Here is a 25,413-nt window from a genome sequence, read left to right as displayed (position 1 = left end):
GTTACTAAACCCCAAGCCAAATGAGTGCATGGTTGCCTTCAGACTGAAGTTTGGGGGACCCAGCTCTGCCCCCCAGCCTGCCTCTGCATACAGCCACGAATGAGGTCTGGAAGCGTTCTGGAAGCTCAGGGCTCCGGGATCCCCGTCCCTTACTCCCACACTGCTCTGACACAACCACTGCCTTGGCAGAGATGCCCCCACCAATGAACCAGCCACAAGCAAAGTGCCCACACAACCCTGAGGCTGTGGCTGGTTTTTAGGTTTTTACCCTTTTTCTTCTTAAGCTTTTAGGGAAGGGTCGGGGAGCCGCCATCTCCTCCATCCTTTTCCCCCATCTCCCTCTGCAGTGCCCTTTTCACCCAAAAATACACAAAGCCAAAGTCTCTCCTTCATCCCATGACTGATCCCTTGGTTCTTCCAATGCCACCCAAGGTCTTTCTCAAATCTGCGGTCTCACCTGTAACAATATGTCCCCAGGATAAACAAAACACAACCGTCCTTACCTGGTTTAACAGTTTCACTTTATCTTCCTACTAAAAAAAAAATAAAGCCACAATTTTACAGCTTGTCTGCCTGTGGTTTTTGCTGGGACAAGATGCGCAATCGTAATAGCAAACAGCAGCCAAGATTGTATAGTTTCCTCTAAATAATTTAAAGCACTGTTCTTGCAGAAAAAGAGGAGTCAGCCAGCCTCCTCCATGGGGGGCATAATGTACAAACTACATTTAACTCATGAGATAACTTATTATCTACTGATAAATTAATGCTTTTCTCTTTTTTTGAGAAAATATACTCCTGAAGATAAAGGTGTCCCAGTTGCTGTTACAGCCTACTATGCCCAAAAACCAGAGATTGGCTATTTTCTTTTGTGGTCTGGATGAACTGGTACTGGGCTGGGAGTCGGAGGTTTGCATCCATCTGCGATTTTCCCATCAATGGAAGACAGCACAAAGCCTTTCATTTTCTGTTTTGTAAACAATCCTTGTCTCATCCACTGACACGCTCTTAAATCATTATACAGGGAGTCCCACACCAACTCAGTGGTTTTACTAAGAAACTGGTGGGCAGATGAGCTATTGCAAGATTTGCAAAATGTTACAGCAGCTTCAGAGGGAGGCTGAAACCCTGTGCCCTGGGTTTGGGTGCCTGGCCCAGCCAACGGCTGGGAACATCTGTGCCTCTTCCCAGCCCTTCTGCTTGGTTTCCACTGCACTGTCTGCTAACAATAGAAAAAAATAATAAAAGTTCCTTTCTTTGAAAGCCATTAAAATTAAAAAAACCTATGTAAACAATCTGCATTTTATCTTCTTAATAGCTCTAAACCCTCCACTTGTATCCAAAAATAATTGCACTCAGCAAGGGTTGAAGAATATTCATGATTTTCAAATCACAGACCAGATGTTCCACTGAGACCATCACACAGTTAACTACCAATAAAAGTAATTCAACAAACTAAATACTGATTAAAGAATGTGCACACACAGCCCAGCACCATTTGCAGACAAGAAATGTGATGTGCTGTTATTTAACCTTTAGCGACACAAACGCGCTGTTCCTTTCCTCCTTGGCAAAGGCGACGCCAGGCAGCGAGTCCGGCTGGTTTGTTTTTACTATCTGGGAAATCAGATCTCACAAACTCAACGCAAGCTGAGCTACTGGCTGGACAGCCAAAAAGCCAGTGTTGCTTAAGAGGTCAATGCTGTTTTCCAGTCCACCCTGGCATGTCCAAGGCAAACAGCTCGTGTCACCCACTCTGCAGGGGATATACAGGCAGCGGCAAGAACAGGCAGCCCTGCCCACGTGCTGGGTTGCAGGCAGGTCACTACCACCTTTCTCATTGAGCTCTGCTCATTACAGACCATTTTTTAGGCTCCAAGGTTTGATGTCCATTGGTCAGAGTTCAGAGGAGAGCACAGGGAGCTCAGCCAGAGCCTTCTCAGACCCCAAGCACAGGTCAAGGGTGATGCGGCTTGCTCACCATCCTGGGACAGGCTGGTCCGGTGTTGGGCTCGACCATAGGAACCCGCCACAGCTACCCAAGGCTTTGCTCTAAATACATACACCAGCTTCAGGGACATTTAGGGGGAGAGAAGTGAGAGGGAAAAAGCAAAGCTGCGCTGGAGGAGACAGCCCAGAAATGGCCCCAACACACGACAGCCGCTCTCTTGGACCACGCAGGCAGTTTCATCTTGTTTGTGATTAGCAGCACAAAAGCTAATTGCCAAGTAGGATAGGAACCGCCCGGCCTCCCGAGCCCAGAGCAGCTGAGAGCTTGCCAAGGCCAAGGGGATGAGCCCTTGGAGAGCAGCCAGGAGAGGTAGATGGGAGGTTAAAAAAGAAACCACGAGCTGATGGGAGCTGCTGCCAGGGCCTGGCAGGTTGGACAGGGAAGCGTCAGGGGGTGCTGTGCCTGGGGCACCTCTCACCTTCTGCCTTTCCTGTCCTGCAGCAAAGGAGGCTTCAGACCTCATTCCCACTTTGCGTGTTTCTCAACGCTTCCTTCTACACCCTGTAACTGCATTTTTGTACCAAAAAATCCCCTGAAGTGAGAGGCTTCCTCTCTCAAAAGATTCATCTCCAATGCAAGTGGAGAGGCACTAATTGCCCTGTCAGTGTCTCCAGGGCTTTTCTCTGTATTGTTAACTAACAAAAATGTGTTCTTAATTTAAGCGCTTAGCCCAAACGTTTCATTTTTCATTACAAGCTGAGGCAGAGTGCCAGACAGCCCAGAGCAATGGCGAGCTGGGAGATGCACTTTAGGGACAGGGACCACAACTCCCTCTGCCCTCCCCAGCCGCTCACAGGCAGCACTTTTATAGGCAGCCCTGCTCCCTGATTGGTCCTTCCTGGCCACGCCTGTTGGGTGGGGCTCCCAGCCCATGGCTCCTCCCCCAGCCCATGGCTCCTCCCCCCACCCCAGGGGCTGGCAGTGACCCACCCCTGCCTGCAGCCCTTGCCTGCACTGCCAGGCGCTTCGCAGCTGGCAAAGGGGGGACCTGCTGCTCCAAAGGCAGGGAGGGAACTCACACCGTGTGCTGCCAGCCAGGGGCGTTTGGGTCTGGCAGCTGGGCTGGGAGCAGGCACTCGGCCCTGAGAGCAAAGGGGAAAGGGGGGATGAAAGCCCACGAGGGTCTCAGACACCTCCCTGAGCCCCGAGCGCAGTGGCCGGCACATCTGTGCTCTATCTGGGACCCTCCCTTGCCAAACATCCGGGTCGGATGCAGCCGCAGAACATCTGACGCCGGGTGGGAGCCCAAGCCAGCGGCTCTGTCTCCTGAATCATGTTAAGGGTGGAAAGGGCATGTGAGAGGAAGGCGGCAGAGGCGGCCAGCTCTGGGCAGGCTCCTGCTGGGCTCCAGCTGGGACTCACAGCTGAAGTCCCACGGAGGACAGGAGAGAGCATCCGGACACACGGGGACAGCCCCGCAAGCCCCGGCCGCAGAGGCAGCCAAAGCGATTTGCGTCACGGGGTCAGGGAAACAGCAACGACCTCAGACATGAACTTGTGTTCCAGAAGAGCCGCAGATCAGCCCGGTTTTTCCCTGGGAGGCTCCAAGCTGTGGCTTTGCCTGTATTTCCAGCCCTGCGCTAACGCATTCCCAGGCTCCCTGGCTCCTTGTGGGTTTTTCCCCCTCCTCACCAGCGATACAAACTAGAATCACCCTTTTTCAGCAGCTCCATGGGCGGACCAAGCCCCTTTCCCCACTGCACCATAGTTCTCTGTCCCCCATCCCATCCCAGTTCCCCCAAGCCAGGGTCACCCCCAGCAGGGAGGAGCTCTGGTGCATAAAGAGGGAGAAGCTGGACCTGGTGGTCTGAGCCCCGCCTGGACCAGCTGGACCCAGAACGGGACCAGAGCCGCGGGATGTGCTTCTGGCATTCCTGTGCCGCGATGTGCTCAGACACATCTTGATAGTAAATCAGCAAATGCAGAACTTGGCTCCCCCAATTCATATTTTTATTTTCTCTATAATGTTGTGTAGCTGCCTTGGCATTTAATCCTTGTAATTAATGAGACAGCGAGAAAGGGATAGTTCTCATCTCTTTCTCCCTTTTATGAACATTATAATCCGCAGGGTGGGACTGGGTCAGTTCGGTAGCACTTCAAGTACAGTAAAACAGACAAAAAGCAGCAGACAGAGGCATTTTCCTTTTGGCAAGTAAGAGGCTTCTCTAAGGAAGATGATTTTTAAATCAATAATGTGTGAAAGAATTCAAATTACATACATCTCCAAATATTTTAAGTTGCGCATCTGGAAAAACAAGAGGAATATCTTGTGTTTATTAAAAAATTCATTTAAATTTTATTAAAAACTTTGAAAATTACCTGACTGGTTCCTACCTGAAATACAAAGGATGTATTTTTTAACATGAGATGTCATCATACATTTATTTAAAACTTTAATGATATGTTTTGGGACATCATCTACGCCTGAATGTTTCTCCATTGCAGTTGTCTAGAAGAGAGAGCCTTTTTTTTTTTCATCTTAAAATAGTAAATGAGGCCAATTATCTCATGGTAATTCCAAATGATAATTTGATTCCGCTTTAGCTGTCAGTCTCCTATCAAATCAGTTTTTGCAGGTTAATTTTAGGAACACATCTACCCGTTCCGGTCTGCCTGGATGAGCCCTGCTGAGGCTCAGGGTGGGAAGTGGGGCTTACCTCCCAGCCCAGGGACCGCAGCGGCTGCAAAAGCAAAGAACCGAACAACCAGAACATGGTGAGATGCTGAGGGATGTGCGTGGGATGGAGACGAGCTCCAGCAGGATCCCCCTGCTCCCCCGGGGCTCCAAGCCGTGGCTGAGCAGGGCAGCGGTGCTGGGCTGGTGGCCGTTCCAGCAAAGCCCAGGTAGCGCTGGCATTACAGGGGCACCACTGAGGTGTTTTAAATAATAATGAGAAGAGTGATTTTGCATTCCAGCATGTTAGGAGCTAGTAGTCACTAATGCTTTGGGAAGGACCATAGTGCTTCAATTTATTACAGATTAATGGGATTGATTTATTATTTTGTGTTTCTTTTTAATTAGCCTCATTCAAAAAATGAAACGATCTTCCTGTGGAGCAAGCAAATAACACAAAGACACAGGCCCAGCTGATGCTTTGTTCCTGATGCATTTGTTCAGAATTAGCGTTGCAGACCAGAAAAGAATTAATAATGGTTTCTGGGAGAGATTAGCAATGGGGAACAGCTCAGGGAGGATTAAGAGCAAAGCAAGTATTAGCCAGTTTTGTGATGGCGTGTTTGTCAAAAGTTGCTCTTTCAGTTTAAAGTGAGTCAGTGAGTGCCCTTCAGTGAGCTGACAGCCACAAAGCAGTGCTTGTTCCTGGTGATTCATTCAGGTTTGTTGAATTCCAGAGTTTGTTAACTTCAGCTGGTTAATCTCATCTTTTTTAAAATTAAATAAATAAATAAATAAAAGAATCCTGTTGTTAGTCTCAGGCCATTGCTTGTTATTGGGCTTACGATGCCACTGGTTTGGAGACGCTGCCAAGCTGACTGGCCTGTGGAAGGGATGAAGAGCGAGGCGCCCCCATGTAGACCGTGCCGCTGCAGCACAACACCCCTTTGCTCTCTCCTAAGCAACATGGCCAGAGAGCTGGTGATCATTTTTCCCCTCTTTACATCCAGTGTTTTGTCCTGAAAGCTTCTTCTCTCCTTCGGTATCAGGAGGATCAGCTATAAGGCTGGTGGGAGCCCTTCCTGTCCTGCAGACCCTAACCCAGCACCTCTGAGTAGAGCCCCTGCCCACCCAGAGCCCCCCAAGCCTTTCCAGGACAGGCAGGACCCTAAAATTTTCCCTCTTGATACGTCATGTCTTGTTTTGAGCACAAAGGAATCCGAGTGTAATCATTATACCAATTTTGTCCCTAAAGGGCACAGAAGTGCGGGCACAGCCAGTGTCCCCAAGCAGAAGCAGAGCAGCCTTGGGTGCACATCATTTGCTCCCGCCAGCCCTGGCCGGCCGTAGAAGCACCAGTTTGTGCTTATGATTTTTCTGACATACTGTGGAAAATACTCAAAACTAGGTATTATAGGAAAAAATCTTAGAGCAAGACCCCCAAACCTGAAACCCAATCTCAAAAGATGGAGCAATTTTGAATTTGCATTTCTAAATGAGAGTATGATCTAGCCCCTGTCTTTCAAAGACCAAGAGACCAAGGGGACATAGGTGCTCCAGGTCCCTCCAGCCACAAGCCAGGCCAGCCCAGGGGACCATCTCCTTGTCCCTCCTCCACAAAGAGAGCATCCCGGGCTCCGGGACAGATGCTCCCCAAACAGCTCCACTGATGGCCTGCTTGCACAGCCCCAAAACCCCGATCCCAGCACACTTCCCGGAGCCTGCCTTCGCCGTGCTGCATGCAAAACTGAACTCCGCTCCAGCCAGCTGAAAACATAATTGACTTTTCCCTCTCCCTGCAGTTTATTTTTTGTTCTCCCTTCAGGAGTGCCGGAGCCAGGCTAGTCTAGTCACGCTCCCTTTGTTTACAGCCCGTTTCTCCTCCGTTTCCCTCCCTTGGCCTGGCGCTCCTCAACCTGTGCCTTGCTGGGCTCCTCACGCCGCTCGGAGCGGCTCTCTCCTTCCCCCCTCGGTGAGCTCCAGGGTCCCAGCCCAAGCACATCCCCACTGCCAAGCCTCTCCGAGCAAACTGCAGGGAGGAGTTTCCTCCACTATCTTTTTTTTTTTTTTTTTTCAGGAATTAAGAAAATAAAAGCAGAGTCTGAACCATGTGCTGAAGAACACCGCAGAGCGGCTGCAAGCCCAGCTCCGGAGCCAGAGCCCCCCCCCCCCGGGCTCTGCCCACAGACAGCCGGAGGTGTTCAGGCACCTCATCCCCATACCCCGACTCAAACACCGCCCCGAGTCACCTGCAGCAGCGACACTCGCCAGCTTCCAGCGCCTGCCAAAGGTTTTGGCCGCCTTCGGGGGAGGGGGCAAAGCCCCGCTGAGGGAGCCGAGGGGCGAGGGCCAGGCGGGGGCAGCTGCAGCCTGCCCGGGGCAGGGCGGAGGGGGGCCGGGCTGCTCCGGGCGCCCCGGCAGCCGCGGGCGGGGGGGGGGACGGGCGGCAGAGCCCGGGGCGGCTCGGCTCGGTCCCCACGCCGCCTCCGGGACAGCCTCCGCCCGGCGCCGGAGCCGGACCCCTCGCCCCCGCCGGGACCCCCCCCCCCGCGCTCCCTTCACCCCGTCCCCCATCGCCGATCCCCCGCCCTGCCCGGTCCCCGCCCCGAGGTGCCCGCACCCCCCGGCTCCGCCGCTCGAGCTCCCCCGTGCGCCCTGCCCCGGGAGGCGGCGGCGGCTCCCGGCGCTGCCCCTGCCCGCCGTTCTCGCCTCCCCGCACCGGCCATGCCGGGGCCGCGCCGGGACCGCCCGGCCGTCCTGCTGCTGCTCGGGGCGCTGCTGGCGGCCGACCTCTACTTCCACCTCTGGCCGCGGGCGCGGCGGGAGCTGGCGGCCGGTGCCCCGGGCTGCCCCTGCCGCCGCCGCCGCCCCCCCGCGCCCGCCGCCCCGCCGCCCCGCGCCCGCGGCCCCTCCGCGCTGCGGCGCCTCTTCGCCCACCCGCTGTACCGCCCCGCCGCCCCGCGGGGCCCCGCCGAGCCGCTGCTGGGCCCCCGCGAAGCCCTGCGCTACTACCGGCGGAAGGCGGCTCGCTGGAACAGGTGCGTCCCGCCGCCGCGGCACCCCCGCCGCGCCCGCACCGGGCGCCCCCTGCGCGGGGACCCCTCCCCGGCCGCCCCCTCCACGGGCGTCCGTCTCCTGGGCACCCCGTCCCCGGGCACCGCCTGCGCGGGCACCCCTCTCGGGTACCCCCTGCACAGGTACCCCGCAGGCACCCCCTTTCCGGGCAGCTCTTCCTGGCACCCCTGCTTAAGTACCCCCTTGCCTGGGCACACACCCCCCCGGGGTACCTCCCGGCGTGCCCCCCCCCCGGCCCGGCTTGTGCCCCGCTTCCTGGCTCTCTGCCCCACCGTCCTCCCCCTCCCCAACAACCAGCACCCCTTGGACAGGCAGGGCCGGGCCCGGGGGTAGAGGGGGCTCTGCTGGGAGGGGGCTTCTTGGGGTGCCTCCTGTCTGCTGTAAGATCCCCAGGGGAGGGAAAGGGTGGCTGCAGGGACACAGGGTGAGACCTTGCGGGCCAGGTCCTCCCACGGGTAAGCGTCTTCCTTTGCTCTGCATTGCCTTTTCGACTCGGGGGCAGAAGGGGAGCCAGCCCCTGCATCCACCAGTCCTCAGGGTGGGTGACAACTGGAACCCCTGGTCTCCAGCAGCCACAGTCCCCCAGGTCAGAGCCCTGCACGTCTTGCTGTCTGCCTCCAAGCAATTACATGGGTGTCCTCTGATCCACGATAGCGGTGTTGGGGTGCTGGCTCCCCGTTCAGCCCCTGTCCTGTTCCCACTGCTGAATTCTCTGCAAGAAAAAGTGCAGAGGCTTTTACTTTTGGAGAGAAAGGGACTCCCAGCTCAGAGCCCTCTTGCTGTCTCTCCCAGCCCCAGCAACCCCAGCAATGGTTGCAGGAAAACTCCCCCACCTCCTGCTCCTGGGGTGGGACTGTCACTAACCCCCATGGCCAGTGCCTTGGAGGGCACGGTGACACTCAGCGCCAGCTCTGAGCATCGGCCGCCTGTGCATGACCCGACTGCCGAGGCTCCCTACGCCAGGGCTGCTGAACCCCCGACCTAACCCCTCTTCCAGGAGGGTTGCATCCAAGCTGGAAACAGCCAGCGCTCCCCGGCGTCTGCTCCTCCCTGCAACCCAGCTCCTTCCCTCGTGTGCAAACTGGGATCCAACAGGGATGGCCACGGTGGTGCGGTGCCGGAGCAGGTCGCCGTGGTGCCTCCACGTGGAGGCTCCCAGCGTGCTGAGCTCACAGCATTGCCTTGTCAGACCCTTCATGGGACCACCTCGGCGCTCCCTTTCCCAGCATTTCCCTGCTGCCCAGGTTTGGTTTCCAGTGTCAGACCCAGCCCCTGCTCCTCCTGCCACACAGGTGCTGTCTGCTGAACAGCACGGGCATGATTTCCAAGCCCAAACTTCCTCCACTTCGATGTGTATTTCTCTTCTATTGGACTCACCCAGTCGTGGTTTCAGGCGCGATTTGCAGGAGGAGGCGATGGGAAGTGATAGTGGAAGGGATGAAGAAAGACTTCTGTGGCCTGAGCAGTGCCCGGGGCCTGGAGCTGCCCCATGTGCTCAGCCGGGGTCACCCCCGCGAGGCTCATCCCTTGCACAAGTCAGTCTGGAGCAGGTCAAATCCTGCTTCGCATCATTTGAAGTCCATGGGCCGTGGGTTTGGGCATCCCTGGTGACAGGCGTCACGGCCAGGCTGTGCTGAAGTGCCGTGGATCCCCCTTGGGTGCATCTTCTCAGAGCTGAGCAATGCCGCCTGAAGGCATCGGGATTTGGGCAGCAAGATGGGCGTTTCCCACACAAAAGCCCAGTGGGGTTGGGGGATTTGAACCAAAGCCACTCGTTGCATGGCACTTGATGGCTTCTTGAGCACCACCAGAAGCCCTGAGCACCCAGTGCCGAGCACTTGCCGCGGCACTGGCATTATGTCCGCATCAGTCTCGCCCGTGGGACAGCCCTGGCTGTTCGGTAAGAAGTCTGCATTCCCCGACTTTATTTATTGCTTTGTTTAGATGTGCTATTTACAGCAAAGCCGTGGCTGCACATTGCCTTCTGCTCTGAGGTTTGGTTACGATGTGGCCGGGAGGAAAGCCGTGATGCCGTTTGCCCTTGATCGACTTCGCTTTGCACCTCCAGGAAGGAGAAGGGAGGCAGAGTATTGATTATTCCTCAGTCACTTTGAAACAAAATATATGACACTCATAAGCAGGTAGAGCCTTCAGAGAGCGTGCACAGGCCGAGGTGACACACAACCTCTCCTGCTGTTGCCGCTGCAAATTGAATATGTAATAAGGCGGCACTTGCCAGGGTTGATGTGTTTCATAAGACCGTTAATTTGCTGCGGTCATGGAGGAATTTCTGCCTCACCAGAAGTGCTACAGAGCCCACGTCCTCTCCAAGGTGGTTAGTGGAAAAGCCATCCGTAGGTTTGCCGAGAGCGAAGGGCAGTGTCCTGTGCAGGACTCGGGAAGCCATGGCTTTCTCTCCTAACCCATAGGTTTAGCGAAGCTGCTGCCGTTGTTGAGGACTGAAGATAGTGCTGTGGGAGCAGGGCCCATGCCAGCTCTCACCGAGGTGTGACCACATCCACTACCAGGGAAAAGAGGGTCAGAGCTGAGTGTCCATGGCCATCCTCTCCTTGCCTTGACTGGGTGACGGCGCGTTTCTGCATCACGTGTAGGTCTGGCTGTTGGCAAAGCAGCTTTCAGAGTGGCAGGGTGACCCCGTACCTACAGCACAGCGTGCCTGTCTTCATTTCTGCGGCCAGATGGACATCAGCTGGGCTGGGACTCTGCCAGCTCATGGAGCGGCCCCAGAATCCAGCCCGTTTTGGATACCCACTGCCAGGGGAGCACAGCAGCTCGTGTCCTACCTCCACAGTGCTTGCTCTGTGCCGGCTGCTGCCCATCACCATGCTTTTCCCCAGCACTTCAATTAGGACCATGAGTTTGATTGCAGGATGCAGAACCAGCTGGAGAGACTGATGGGGATACAGGAAGGAAACAGCAAAAAAAACCATCCACACCTCTTCAAAACAAACAAAAAAATCCTTAAAAACTCCAGAGCTTATTTTTATCTTTGAAGCAGCAGCTTCAAATCCCAAATTCTATAACCAGCTCTGTCCTGGGGGGAGACAGGGGGCGAGCAGAGCCAGTGGCTTGTGCCCAGCATCACCCATGCCATGCCTCTCGCAGCCCAGCAGCGAGCTGGCTGAGCGGAGAGCTAGGGCAACCTCAGGGCTATTTATAGCAAGTTAGAAACGAACCCGGTTTTTACATCATTATGTCTTTTGCAGAGCTCTGTTCTTACAGGGAAATATTTCAGGAATCCTGAAGAAAACGGGGAGGCAGAGGGAGCTGTATTTTGGGTTTAAGGGCTGGGAAGGGGCTTGCTGGCCCTGCAGCCGCTCACGCGGGGCAGGGACCGTGCGGGCACTGGGCTGGGAAGCAGCAGCCGGCTGGGAACTGCCTCCTTTTGCATAACTGCTGCATTTTTTTCCCCATCAGTAATCTATTGCTCACTGCTACCCCGGGGGAGGAACAGTCTGTGTGTATGGGAGGCAGGAGAGCAAATATGGTAAAATATTTGGGCAGCTTCCCTAGGGAAAAATCCTGAGTCATTCTTCTGAATTACACTGGGGTCCTTATTGTCCCTGGCTGCAGTGGGGCATTAAGGTTGTGCCTTAAAGACTTGCCCGTGTGAGATCTGGTGCACAGCAGCACGCTGGAAGGTCGAGGCACGTCCGCTGGAGCTGACAGCATCCCGGGGCCATGTCCTCATGTGCAGCGTGCCAGCCAAACCCACTGACAAGTCTTAGCACGCTCCTCCCGTGTCCGCCTCCTCCCCACTCGGGGGGACCTTCTGCCTCCTTTGCAGATGGACTGAGCAAACAGACATCCCCAAAAAGCCCTGTCCTGCAGAGCGGCCGGCGTGGGGCCAGGTGAGACCCTGCCAGCAACACACCCTCCTCCCCTCGGGTGCTGGGCTGCAAATCACTTGAGCTTCCTCCTAAACCAGATCGATGGATAAACGCTCCAACACCCTTATTCCTGACCACGTGCACGTGGACTTCGTGCTGCAGCTGACCCGATCCAACTGAAAGTAAACAAACTGGGAGGGGGAACGGGCTGCTCTGACCTGCAGATATGCCACGTCTCTCCATTTCCTATATTTCTCCCAGGGCACTGCTGAAACATGTCCCTCACCACCAGGAGGGTTCATCCCTTGCTCATGGTTAGACCGGACTAACCACACTGTTAGCCTGCCTGGAGAGAGAAGGATGATGGAAAAAAAAAAAAATCTACTGAAACCCAATGTTTTCCTGCTGGTCTGAGCAGGGAAGCAAAAAAACAACCAGCAATGCCCATGAGCTCTTTCCAGCCACCAGCACCAGCTCCTTGGCCAGTGAATGACTCTGTGCATGGTCAGCACCTGCTTGCTGCAGCCACCGCTGCAAGCCACGCAGCGCGGCAGACCCCGGCGGAGCCACGCTGCCGTCCCAGAGGACACCCTGCCGTGCCTGTGGGTGCCCGCATGTGCTCCCCTCTCCCACCGTGCTTGAAAAGCCTCCCTCTCCTCCCTGCTTTTAGTTTTGTTTGCACTGGGTAAAATGTAAAAATTTGGAAACATTAGGAAGAATGAAAGGCGGGCAGGGAAGAGTCTCTTTTCATCTTTTGTGTTACCTCGAGCGTGTTTTGCTAAGGGTCTGGATTGGGTCTGGTGAGGCACGTGGCACCTCCCTCTTGCCAGCCGCTCCATCCCAGCCTTGGTTAATGCCCCACTCGTTATCAGCCCACAGCTCCTGTTTTCTTTCACGGAGGTATCTTGGCTCTTTCAGTGCAAACTGAACTTCGTTTTCCCTTTATCAGGACCAGCTACTCTACATGGCTCTGCTGGTGTTAATGAGAAACTAACACTCTGTCCTCTGCTGAGTGGAATGAGTGACCTTTTGGTTGCAGTTTAGCAAAGCGTGGGTCCCAGCCGTGGAGGTCTCAAGGTCAAGGAAAATGCTGATCAAGTGGGGAGATGGTTTGGGGTTATTATTGAACGCGGGAGGCCCCTTTGGCTCCATCTGCCAAGAAAGAGCCGAGTTCAGCCTTGATTTTAAAAGATGATGGGCAGGATGCTGCTGGCCAGCCTCACCGCATCCCCTCTCGCCGGACAGAGGGCTGTAAATCTGGTAACAAAGGCAATTTGTGGCTCCAGCTTGGTGATTTTTTTATTTCCCCTGCCTTTGACCTCCAGCTTCAGGAAAAAATACTGGCAGGAATGTAATGACTGTAAAGACAGTCCTCTGAGGAGGCATACTCGGACAAGACCCTGTTGTTCTCCTGGGCTCTCCAGACACCTCGCTGGGCAGTTAAGACCCAAGTTACCCACGATCACATCACATCCCCTCCCCAAAACTGGCCCGGAGCCTGCAGTCCCTCCAGGAAACACTTCATCCACCACACAGGCCCGCTCTTGTGTTGCTGGAGATGTGGTTTAGTTCTAGCCATGCCCTAAGACCTCTCCTGGTCCTGATGGGGCGAGGAGAAGACAACAGAGTGCCTGGTGTTCCTGCTTGGTGCTGCTTTCCCAGGGCTTTGGAGAGGGAAGGAGACGGCACAGTTTGTGAGACCTTTGACCATCTCAGTCATTGCTCTCTGCCTCAGTTTCCCCTCAGGTAGCACCCAGAGTGCTTATCCATGCCGTGCCCCCAGCTCTGCTCCCCAGCACCCTCCCCGCTCCCCAGCAGCCTCTGGGCTCAGAGCAGTAAGGGTTTCCATCCCAGGCCTCATCCTCATCACCCCATGACCATTTTCTTCCAGGAGACACAAGCTTTACAGGGAGGAGCTGAACCTAACCTCCCCAGCAGCACCGCTGCTGCTCCGGCCAGAGGCCAGCTGGCTCCAGTTCCACCTGGGCATCAGCCGGGACGGGCTCTACCCACGCTCCAGCCCCACCATCAACAGGCTCCTCCGGGACATGCAAGACTTCACCACTATCAGTGCAGGTAAGCACCGTCCTGCTGCGGGAACGGCGCCGTTGGCAGCTGCACGGGGCTGGGGGGTCTCTTTTGCAAACAAGGCAGGGGCTGTCGCCCGCTGGAAGAAGCCCAAAGCCCTGTGCCAGCTTCCCAGCAGGTTTTGTGCTGTGCAGTTGCCATGCCCTTACCTTGAATTGGGATGAAGGATTTGGCTGTAGCCCTTGATGCAGCATTTTTTGGTGCCAGCCATGCTGGGCACCTGTTGCATGGCAGTTTAATCCCAACAGGCTGCTTCTGCTGCAGCCCTCGCTGTGCACAGACGGTACCGGGGCTGCCAGGCTGGGGCAGCACGGCCAGGCAGCCCCTCCCTGCATGCCCTGTGCCGGTAGGGGGGTCAGCAACAAGAGACTGAGCCCAGTGGGGTCTCACCACTCCTCCTGCCCTTGCAGACTACAGCCAGGACGAGAAAGCGCTGCTGGGGGCCTGCGACTGCAGCCAGAGTGAGTGCAACGCTCCGGGACCCTGCTCTCCCCCTGCATGCCATCCCGTCAGCTGAGCCCAGTCCCCAGCTCCTCCATCCTAACCTCAGCAAGGGAAATGTAAAGCCAGGCAATGCCAGGCCCTTCTCCCTCCAATTAAACCCCACCACCCCAGCAGAGGCTGGGATGTGGGTGCCAGGACGCCACTAGTTTCTACTGGGGGAAGGAAAAAGTCCCCAGGAGGATGTAACAAATGGATATTGGGAGAAGTGCTGCAGGGAAATCTCCTCTGTGGCACAGGGGAGAGGGAGAGAGAGGAAAAATAACTGCAGAAACAGAGGGAAGGAGCAATGGGCTGCGCTCACAGGGGTGGAAAGCCAAATCGCGCCGCAGTGTGTAGCCGTGCGCCGGTGGGTGAGGCTTTCCAGGCAGCTAACGTGCTGTTTCCTCCCCAAGTCGTGAAGCCCAGCGGCGTGCACCTGAAGCTGGTCCTCAGGTTCCAGGATTTTGGGAAAGCCATGTTCAAGCCCATGAGGTAAGGCACCCGGCAGAGCCCCCACCGAGCCCCCCGCTGCCTCGCGTAGCCATGAACCAAGGGGCCCCGCAGCAAGAGTGTGAGCATCCCTGGCAAGGACAGGCACACCGCAGCTGCATCTTCCCTCTCCTGTGCTCAGCTACCTTGACAGCTGAAAAGGTTTAATTATCATTGGCTGCTTGCGCAGTCCCAGAGCCGCACACAGATGAACGCCGGTGTTCCCACACTGCTTATTGACGTTAGAAATTTCTCGGTTCATAGATGCCAGGCGGCGAAGGAACCTGGGGCTCTCATAGGGACTGCCCATTTCTCCCTCTTCCCCAGCTGACTTTGTGCTTTACCTTGTTTCTCCTTGGATTACCTGGAGCATTTCCAAGAAATAGCCACCAGTTCCAGTTCCAGTCACCTCAAACAGTTTTAAATTGCATCTGCACTTACTTCAAACCCCTTGGGACCCCCTCACTTTACTTTCCGCGCACAGGCAGGGCAGCTGGCAGCACACTGACTGTGATGGTTTGCTCATCCAGAAAGCAGCCAGCTCCTCTCCCGTTGGTTTCCTTCCACCTCTGCCCAGTGTCTGGCGGTTCTGGGAGGGGAAGGAAAGCATCCAAGGGCTCAGCAATGCCTGTGGGCTTTCCTGCAATGCACAATGACCTGGGAGGTTGGGTGTGCAAATTCCTATGCTACACATATTGGGGCACTGCATGACAACCAGGACATGAAATTAAATAAGCTGATGTTCCCATCTCAGGGATATGACAGCATCAATCCTGAGCTCTTCTCTGCCTCCCATGGGGACATGGCAAGTACAGCATGGCCTCTAGCATCTGCCAACGTTATACCCACTCAAAACACTGCCCTAAGCAAGTGGGTCTAAACTCTGGCACAAAAGGTTTTAAAGCCCAGAGTCAGCCTTTCTGCCTGCCTTACCCAGCCGGCACGGGCACAGGGTGCAAGTGCTGCTCCCTGGCACGGTGGCACAGCTCAGCACTGGGCATTTTGGGTCCTGGCCTGGGCACTAGGCGCTGCTGGTGGCGGTGGCACCAGCGCGGCCACGCAACGGCTACCCCGGGGTGCACTGTCCTTGTGCCACCACTCCGTGTCCAGGCTGCCTCCAGCTGCCCGCACCGGTGCCTGCCTGCCCTGCTGTGCCTGGTTACATTAACCCCCTTGATTTCTCCCAGGCAGAAACGCGAGGAAGAGACTCCCGAGGACTTTTTCTACTTCATTGACTTCCAGCGGCACAACGCGGAGATCGCCGCCTTCCACCTGGACAGGTAGGGGCCTGCCACAGCACCTGCCTCCTCCAGCTGCCAGCGCCCAGTCCTCTGCCCACAGAGATCTTGGCATGGGAAAAGCCGTGCCTCGCGAGTCCGGCAGAGCTGCTTGGCCTTCGATAAGCAATTGCTTTGTAGCACCCTTTTGGTAGTTGCTGCATTATTTGGGGTTGGGGCGGCTCTAGCTCTCATCTGAAGTCTGGGATTCAGCTTTGCCTCGGCCCCTGCACAAGAACAGGCTGGCAGATGAAGTCCAGGTTGCAAATGGGTCAGCTGTTTGTCACATGGCCACACGCACCTGGTCCCTCCCATGCATTGAAGTGCAAAGATGAGCTCTGGGCGCAGCCTGGATCCCCTCCCGGTGCGGGAGTCACACGCTCAATCAGCAATCAAGGCATGTTTTGGATTGAGATAAACTACAGCAATGCAGTTTCAAGCCCTCAGCTAATGAGAAATTAACCTGGCACCCCTTCCCAGCAGGCTCTGTATTTAATAAAATCAAAAATACCCTTATTAGAAGAGGAGGGCAGCAGCCTTCTTCCCCTTAATGGGCTGAGTATCAAACATCAAGGGGAAGTGATCCCTGATGGTGATCTCAGATAGGGGTCTCCTGTTCCCAAGCCCAACTTATATGATAAGCAGGGCTAGAGTGTAAGTCTTGTAGCTCAAACTCTGAGTGAGGGAATGAAGAGAGCTGAATTCCCTTTCCAGCTCTGCCCCTACTTCACCGCAGTGACGCTGCCTGACTCAGCTAGCATTAGCTTGCCTCTCTGTATCCCAGCTCCACCGCCAGAAAAATGAGGCTGGACTGCTTTTCTGAAGTGCTTTGTGGTTTTTAGAGCTGAGAGATGCTAGATGAAAGCAAATTATGTTTTTTTCTTTAAACATTGCTCAATAAGTAACAGGCTAAATCCTGTTTTGTGCCTAATTCTCAGAAGCAGAGGGTATTACCCAAGGAACAAAGCAGAGCATTAGCCGGTTCACCCCATGTTACTGACTCAGCAGTCAACGGCAGCTTTCCATTCACTGACACGAATGCCTGTCTGCCCCAGGCCCTGATTTTTTTAAGAGTATTTGGGATGAATCAGGTAGGCATAAGTGACTCTGAGTGGGGTGACCCCTCCTCACCTCCCACTGTCTCAGCTGCGGCATACCAGGTTCAACACACCTTTGCTCCATGTCAAACTCCACATCATAGAAGGGCCTGAAGGGCTGTTCCTGAAGGCCCCAGCTTGCACATAAGGCGATGGGAGAAACCGGTTCGGAAAGAATACATGAATCCTAGAAAATGTCCAGGCTGTTCCAGGTAGCAGCTATTAAAATATCGAAATCCAAACTCAGCCGCATTTTGTTCCAGAGGGTAAATGATCCTGGCTGTTTGCTAGAAAGAAGCTGGGAGAAGAAAAATCCATGTGGGTGCAGTCGTCAGAAGGCCCCTGGTTAACCAAAGGAAGGGACAAGGGCAGCTTCGGCCATCCCACATTGCCGTCCCGTGCAGTAACGCCGCCTTGCACCACAGGCTCTGAGCTGCTGTCCCTTTTGCGCAGGATCCTGGATTTCCGGAGGGTGCCACCCACGGCTGGGAGGTTGATCAATGTCACCAAGGACATCCTGGAGGTCACCAAGAACGAGATCCTGCAGAGCGTCTTTTTTGTCTCACCAGGTAGGCGAGCGCTTGGCTGCCGCGAGCTGGGATTAGACACGTTGGTCCATGGTGGGTGGAAGGGCAGGGTCTGCATGCAAAACAGGCTTGGGTTCTTGGGTGAAACAGATGCGCAAAGGCGAGGGTACAGCAGAGGCGTCCCTCAGCCTCCAGCTGGAATCATCTGCCAGATCTACTCTCCTGCCTAGTTTTCCCCAGCCTTTCCCCTAGCGTGGGACCAGGTCTGTCCATCAACCAAAATCCAGGTGTCCTCCATCAGTCCTGCCAAATGGCAGTTTCACAGCCATGATGTGGCTACATACACCACAGTATACGCAGTCACCGTCACACGCGGGGAAGAGGCCAGTCCAGGCTGCCTTAAAGCCTCCTGCAGATCGTAGCTCCTTTCCCCAGTTCTCCTCTCTCTTCTCCCAGCCAACAACGTGTGCTTCTTTGCCAAGTGCCCATACATGTGCAAGACTGAGTACGCCGTGTGTGGGAACCCTCACCTCCTGGAAGGGTCCCTCTCTGCCTTCCTGCCATCCCTCAACCTGGCACCACGACTCTCCATCCCAAACCCATGGATCCGGTCCTACTCGTTTGATGGAAAAGAGGAGTAAGTGGGTAAATGATGCTGCTTCCCATATCTGCACTGCAGGGAGCGCGCGGGAAGGAGAATGAGCAGGGTATAGACACAGACATACGTATAGAATTTGTACATCCAGGCAGAGGAAGGCTAAGGTTCAGAGACTGCCCATAAGTAGTCTAAGAACTCTCAATGCCTGGGCATTTACTGGGTTTGACTTCCAGTCTCCTGCATGCACAAGGAGGGAGATTTAAGTTCTCCTCCATCTCTGTATGGGAGGCCAGCTTTGGGGTGCTGTTGGGACATGGCAGCAACCACGTGATGCATCTTCCCCTCCTCCTCCATCTCCTGCAGGTGGGAAGTGAATCCGCTCTACTGCAACACGGTGAGGGAGATCTACCCCTACAGCAATGGCAACCGGCTGCTTAACATCGTTGACATGGCCATATTTGACTTCCTAACAGGTATGACGAAGGGGGAAATAACATTCCCTCCTTCCCTGAGCACCTTCAGCATCAGCCTGTCCACCCTCCCACACCACGGTCTTTCTCAAAGCCATCCCTTCTGCTCCAGAGACAGTTTTGGGAGACTGCTGTCTCCCCATAGCCAGCCAGCACGACCCCTCCTGATGTGTGGGTGAGGGGAGCCCCAGGCCCACCCCAGCCCACTCCCTGGGGGTCCAGCAAGATGAAAGCAGCAGCTCTGAGCATCTTAGACACTTCCAGCAAGGCAACAAATATTTCAGGCAGATCTGAAATAAAATGTAGGATAGTTCAGAAGATTACTTGGTCACATGCAAGGGAAATGCTGTTCTTCTGTCTGCCCTTCACCAGGGAACATGGACCGTCACCACTATGAAATGTTCACCAAGTTTGGGGACGACGGCTTCCTCTTACACCTGGACAACGCCAGAGGGTGAGGTCCAGAGGGTGGGAGGACATGGGGATGTAGGGAAGGGGGTGGGCAGGCACTAAAGCTCCGCACTCTCTCCTTACTCCCCCAGGTTCGGGCGGCATTCCCATGATGAAACCTCCATCCTGGCCCCGCTCTCCCAGTGCTGCATGTAAGTGCCAGCTTCATCTTCCTTCCCAGACACGTTGGTGTTCCCGCCGTAACGGACTGGCAGTGCTTGCTGCTGGAAGTCACCCAGGCCCGGCTCCATCCAGCAGCGCAGGGAAGACCTCCTGCTAATCCCAGCCAAGGGGGCAGGCCAGACACCGGAGCACAGGAATCACGAGTTGTCCCTGAAACAGGGATTAAGCTTTTATATCAGTCAGAGTAATAAGCTCTGTTGTGCTGCAGCCTGCTGCGGCGTCATACAGCTATCCTTCCTAGATACTTTCCCACTGAAGCTAAAAGGCCTTGCAAGTGTAAAAGTTTTGCCGATAGACCAGGAGACACTGTCCATGGGATCAAACCCTTCCAGAGCGTCTCCCGGCATCTCCCAGCCCATCGACATGAGGTGCTATCAGCCCCATTCAACTGACACGAAGCTCAGAAATCTCCATCCAAAAGCCTGGTAGAACTTTGATCAGGCTTCTTCCCATGGCATTAAGCAGAAACTTAGGAATTTTACTGTTTGAATCTTACCTTTATTAATTCACATAAATCATCAGCTAAATCAGTTAAATTTGAGAGACAGGAAAAAGCTACTCTTCCCTGTGGCTTCTCTTTAGGAGGTGCCTAACCTATTTCCTCGCTGTACCTGCTCCACCTCAGCCTCAGGGTGCTAACTACACTCTCTCCCCCCACACTTGTATTACTGGATCTAATTTTAAGAACTGTTATTTGCACCCAGTGAGTCTTTTCATTTATAATTGCAGGCTCACGGTGAATCCTTCTCACAAACTCCTATTTTGTGCAAATTAAATTAACTCTGCCTCTTAATATGACCTGTATACAGTAAGATCCACAGATCAGATCCTTCCTGTTTGTCCGGATCCACCTCCCAGCAGCTCTTCTTAATTTAGTTCTCCTTGTAAAACACAGTGGTAAGTCCACCTGCAAGTTGCACCTTGTAATAAGCCAGCTAGGCCAAGAACAGCATGAAAGCAACCCCTGCTGCCTGTGGGAGACACACAAAACTTCATTTCCCACAACAGCCAGTCCATTCAGAACGGAGGAGCATCCAAAAACACTCAAAAAGGAAATAAAAAGGTTTCTTTGAGAAAGTATAGAAGCCACGGGTGTCAGCCTGCCCTGACCAACAAGCTGGACTCAGCCCACCAAGTCACCTCCTTGTTCCTGCATGAAGCTGAGCCGCGCACACCTAAGCAGGAACAAGTCCTCCGGCCCCTCCAGGCAGGAGGGACCACTCAAACCACTGGGATGCTGAATAACAGGCTGTTCCTTCCCTGTTAAACACATTCATCTCCTTCCCAGCTGAGTTCTCTAAGTCTGGCTTCCAGCAGATATAAGTCTTCTGGTATTTTTAGCTACCTTTCACAGCTCCCACACCAGTCCTTGTCCCACGTGTTGAAGTCTGCTGCTCTCCTCTCCCAGCATTGCTCCGAGTACAGTTAGTGGCACAAATACAGAGATGGTCCTTTTCCTGAAAGAGTCAAAGCCCTCAACAAGGCACAGATAAGCCTGAAAACAGCCCCCAGTTAACCCGGCTCATGTAGTTTCTTGGCTGATGAAATCCCTAGCAGGCTCTAGGTCAAATCTTTAACAATTCAGTACAACAGCGGGCTTGCAGCCGCCCTGTGGGAGAGCAGTAAGGCCAGTGGCAGGATTTTCATCTCACACTCCTTTCCATATTCTGCCTGTTTCCTATGCTGTTACAGCATTAAATAAGCCATTCCCCACAGGGTCAGACTATCCCGTTCTCCACCTTCAAGCCCCATCGCTGTTCGGACCAGAGCAAACACAGCTGGTGTTTACCCACAGCAGCTCCTCAGAGTCACCCCTTGCCTAGAAGGAGAGAGTGCACACGCGCGTTTGCTGCAGCTCACTTCTGCTCTGGATAAGGCTTTCTCTGGCGGCAGCAGCAGCACTTCACAGCCATGCTCCAGCAGTGATTTAAAGCCTCGTTGCCAGCCTCAGCACTTGATCAACTGATATTTTTTTTCCCAGGGATATTAATGCAAGCCTGGCAGAGGGCAGCCAGGACAAGAGCAGCAGTTTAGGTCGCCGGCCCCCCGTGCCAGCACTGTGCAGGAGGCCGCCGGTCACAGCACTTTTCTCCCTCCCTTGTGCAATGCAACAGGCATCGCTGACCAAAGACACACAACCTCGCTCGGCTGCTCCAGAGCACGACGAGCACCTGGTGCAATTCAGCCCCTGCTCAGTCAGGCACAGCAGCAGCAACAAGCCTTTCCCCCGGCATCTGAGCAGCGTGTATCCTATTAGAGTTGCGGAGAGCCATATCACTGTTCCCGATCGATGCCCTGGGTAAATAGCAGGCATACAAAGGCAAATCCTGGAGCTGGTTAAAGCGTTTCTCACTAGACCTTTTTCCATCTGAAAATTCTGGCTCAGCTGAACAGCAACGGCTCCACAAACATGGACTGCTTTGTTTCCAAAATGTAAAGGGCAATAATTAAAACCACTCATTAATTTCAGTGTTAGAGAGGCTGAAATCAAAACACTTTTGCTGAGGATTAAACAAATTATTTCAGAATGCTTAGTTTTGTTCCCAGAAGTGTTCCAAGATTATACCTTTTCATCCTGCTTTCTGTCAAAGGGAAATAATATTCAAATCTCAGTACCTCTTCAGGTGAAAAGTCACAATTAAATCAGTTCCAGGAAATATTCCCTCTTTTTGCTTAGAGTTTTGACAGATTTCTTTTTTTCCTCATTCATGCCCCTTCATTTTACCTCCCTCTGCCCCCACCCCATAAATATCATCCTTGGGAACATGGCACCACCCTGCAGTAAGCTGGGGAACTGGGTCATCTCTGACCCAGAGAAAAAATGCTCATTGCTGATAACTTCTATCACGTTTTTCTCTCTGATGACAGAATTCTGCAGTACAAATACTCTTCAGTCTGGAAAAACAGGAAGAAGCAGAGGTTTCTGCAAAAATCATCATTTCCTTCAGAAAGGGAAAGCTTTTGTTCCAAAGTGCTTTGTCAAGTTTCTTCACCCACCTCAGCCCTGCCTCCTTCCCCCACCACCAAGGGGCTCAGACAGCTGGTTCGTGCTAGGACGCAGCAGGAAGTTTGCATTAAGATGTCTGATTTCTTTTTTTCCCAGAATAAAGAGGACAACATTACTACGACTGCAGCTCTTGGCCGAGCCCGAATACCGGCTCAGCGACGTGATGAGGGAATCCCTCCTGCAGGACCGCCTGGCACCTGTCCTCACCGAACCTCATCTCTTGGCCTTAGACAGACGGTTACAGCTTATCCTGAAAGCTGTGAGGAAATGCATAGACACCTACGGAGAAGCCAAGGTGGTGGCCAATGACACCATGCAGCCCGAGGCTCCTGCATCTGACAGAGTGAAGCTGACCACTTAAACTATCCTTAACATGCTCAGAGGTGGGGAAAACCCCTGCAAGGCAAGTGTTTTAGTAGCTGGTAATTTCCATCTACAAACACTTGTAGAGACTGAAAGGGGAAGCTCTTCAAATTGTCTTCAGGAATCACACTGGGCTTCTCTGCTGGGTACTCAACCAAAGCTGCTGTGCTTGGCCCATGTGTTGGTAGGTTGTGGTCTGACTGCAGCAGACCTTTACACCCTGAACGCCAGCTCTCTGGTGGGAAAGCAGTGATCTCCGGTTCTGTAGCCGGCCATGCCCTTGGGAGGGCGGGGAGCACATGGCCCTTGGTTTGCTCAGCCAGCACAGCATCTCAGCATTGCTAGTGAAGGACACAAACTAGATCCAAGGATGAGGCTTGAATAAAGAGATGCCAGGAGAATTTTCCTCTTAAGTCTCTGTTCTGTAATCACGACGGTGTATTTGAGAAAGGAGCAATCCTACTTCACAAGGGCAGTACCTGCCACTGAGACAAGACAGCACATTGGTTCAGCATGGTCAGACTGGAGAGCACCTGCAGTGTTCACCATCGAGCCCGTCCGTTGCCTCTTGGCCTCTTCTAAAGCAATCAACCCAAATCCACTTCGATCTCAAAGCCCACTGCCTCACAGGGCAGTAAAACCACTTCTGCTTTCACCTGCCTCATGGGTGGAAGGGCCAGTCTGGGTTAGAAGAGAAAGGCGGGTATTTGTTGCCTTTGACCCTGACCAAAGATTTAAAAACAAAACAAAAAAAAAAACACCAAAAAAACCCCCAAACCTGCTTGGAGGCGTGGGACTGTATTTACAATTCAAAAAGTCACCCACTTCTGGTGAAAACATTTTGCCAAAGTGGGTGGATCTACCTCAGGTCACCTCACTTCTCATAGCTTTTAAATCACCCTGGAAAACAGAAGTGGTATGCACCACCCCCCCGCCACTCCCCCCTGCCCCATCTCTGCATTTGGAGGAGATGCAGTAGGAACTGGAGACAAAAAAAAAAAACACACAGAGTGGGGAGGGAGTTTTTGGAGATCTTTCAATTTGTAGTTTTCCCCTTCCCTCTCAAGGACAAGGCTAACGATGGTTTGATTACTGAAGCTCTCTTTAATAGCTTTTTCCTTTAACTGTTCAAGAACAATTGCACCGAGCGTTCTGGCAGCCTAGGGAAAGTAGTGAGAACTTTGTTGATAATTTATCATCCTTAAGGGGGGGAAAAAACAAACCCACAAAACAAACAAGACCCCACTGCAACCAATCCACTACAAGCTCACTCTAAACTAACCTTTAGGTTAAACCAAAAACATCTACAGCACTGCAGGCCTTTCAGAGGAGAATCCTAAAACCATAGTACAAGCGTCACCAGGCAGCAGTTGTTACCAGGTTCTCAGCAAGCTGCTGCACCTACCGCTCCCTCATTTTCTCATGGGCTAGCATTTTGCCCAACCTGAAGGGAACCCAGTGATACCTGGATCATGCAAGGAAGGAACAAAGCTTGTTTGGCCACAGCTATCATTTTTCACAGGTGACGGTGCTGACATTTACTTCAACTCCACAATTATTCTACAACACACCTGTCTCCACACAGTAAAACTACAGAAGACACCGTAGTGGTAATCTGAGTATGTCCCTGCAGGTGCCTATTCTCTTTATTTGTAAGGGGAAGTTTGGAGTGTTTCTACTTAGCAAAGAGATTCCTCCAATATTCTGAAGCCACAAAGGTTAGCAAGACCCCCAGGTCAACCCAACCGACCAACCCACACCACGTCCCTTTAGTCTCTCCCCTCTTGTGGTTCAGCCATATCCTTCCATTTCCAGCTTTCACAAAAACAAGGTTTTAAACAGTCTCAGTCAAACAAACAAGATTCTCAGCCTTGGTGGGCTTACAGACCTTTTTACTCTTGTAGACAAATAGATGAAAATAAAAGGCTTTAACTCACTCTCGGCAGGCACACTGCGGCAGTTGTTTCAGTACAAGGCGCTGTATTCCCAAAGTTGTATCTCCCTCTACCGGTGACTTGTTGTGCGCTTGCCACACATGACAAGCCCAAAATTTATTTGGTCGGTGTCACAGAGTGGTTACTGTTGGCTGCTTAAACAGGAAGAACATGGCAACAGAAGATAAGATTAAAAGTAAATTTATATGGTCAGAAGTGGAAATTTTAAAGTTTCGTTTTAGGTAATAGTTTTCAGCCTTTTTTTTTTTGTTTGTTTTTGTCAAAGGGGATGTCAGAAAGGGAGGGCAGGGTAAAGGAAACAAACCCGCAGATATCTAAATAGCTGGTACACTAACAGGGACAGCAACGTTACTTTCTTATTTATGTTCCCCTTTACATGGTAGCTTTTTAATGTATCTTCAAAGTTGGGTGACAGCTTTCTCAGAGCTGGGCACAAAACACATCCAGTATGCATCACTTCAGGCCATCACTCTTCACATTTTTTCCTACTTCGTCACAGTGTGAAAATCCCCCTCTATTTCTCGCCGTCTGTCCACCAGAACTCACTCACGATTAATCATCGCATGTTCAAAACTTAATCATTAAGGGTATGAGCAGGCAATGTACAGAAGCTTATGTTCTCCGATAGCAGTGGCTGGAATTAACAGCCTTAAGAGATCGAAGCAGTGTGAGCTGCTCAGAGACACTCAAGCAAGACACGGGTACCTTCTCATTTCAAAGGCTGCCACATGCACCCAATGCCTGAACTCCAGAGGAGCTCCTGGGTCACAGGCACAGTTGGTTGTGGAGACCCAGCTCTCCCGCAGGCTTGAGGGGAAGGTTCAGTTGTGCTGTAAGACAGGACTTGAACTCAAGCCTCCAGAGTTAACACAAAGCTA

General features: G+C 53.3%; 1 protein-coding gene and 2 long non-coding RNA genes across 8 annotated transcripts in view; 1 reads left to right on the top strand and 2 right to left on the bottom strand.

The window, feature by feature from the left end:
* Positions 1–7,287, bottom strand: part of LOC135315949 (uncharacterized) — a 34,049-nt gene extending 26,762 nt beyond the window's left edge. For all 3 annotated transcript variants that reach the window (XR_010375438.1, XR_010375440.1, XR_010375439.1), the window contains exon 1: positions 6,872–7,287. This is a non-coding gene — a long non-coding RNA (uncharacterized LOC135315949). The remainder of the gene's footprint in view (positions 1–6,871) is intronic.
* Positions 7,179–22,993, top strand: FAM20A (FAM20A golgi associated secretory pathway pseudokinase). 4 transcript variants are annotated; one of them, XM_064467084.1, is made up of 12 exons: positions 10,375–11,730; positions 11,810–12,150; positions 13,440–13,624; positions 14,047–14,097; positions 14,533–14,611; positions 15,796–15,888; positions 17,436–17,551; positions 17,966–18,146; positions 18,471–18,580; positions 18,950–19,031; positions 19,120–19,179; positions 22,314–22,993. In XM_064467084.1, the coding sequence occupies exons 2-12, from the start codon at positions 12,038–12,040 to the stop codon at positions 22,576–22,578; spliced, it is 1,335 nt and encodes a 444-aa protein (XP_064323154.1). In that variant the 5' UTR covers positions 10,375–11,730; positions 11,810–12,037; the 3' UTR covers positions 22,579–22,993. The 4 variants fall into 4 exon arrangements, with proteins under 4 accessions (XP_064323151.1, XP_064323152.1, XP_064323154.1 ...); XM_064467081.1 differs by lacking the exons at positions 10,375–11,730; positions 11,810–12,150 and adding an exon at positions 7,179–7,660; XM_064467082.1 differs by lacking the exons at positions 10,375–11,730; positions 11,810–12,150; positions 22,314–22,993 and adding exons at positions 7,179–7,660; positions 19,452–20,014.
* LOC135315950 (uncharacterized) lies at positions 19,027–24,677 on the bottom strand. Its single transcript, XR_010375441.1, has 3 exons — positions 24,518–24,677; positions 20,556–20,667; positions 19,027–19,360 (listed from the first exon to the last, which is right to left on the bottom strand). It is a non-coding gene; the product is annotated as an uncharacterized LOC135315950 (long non-coding RNA).
* Between the last annotated feature and the right edge of the window lie 736 nt (positions 24,678–25,413).

This window comes from Phalacrocorax carbo, chromosome 16 (genome assembly GCF_963921805.1).
Source record: "Phalacrocorax carbo chromosome 16, bPhaCar2.1, whole genome shotgun sequence".
Taxonomy (NCBI): domain Eukaryota; kingdom Metazoa; phylum Chordata; class Aves; order Suliformes; family Phalacrocoracidae; genus Phalacrocorax; species Phalacrocorax carbo.
This window is presented reverse-complemented; position numbering and strand designations above follow the sequence as displayed.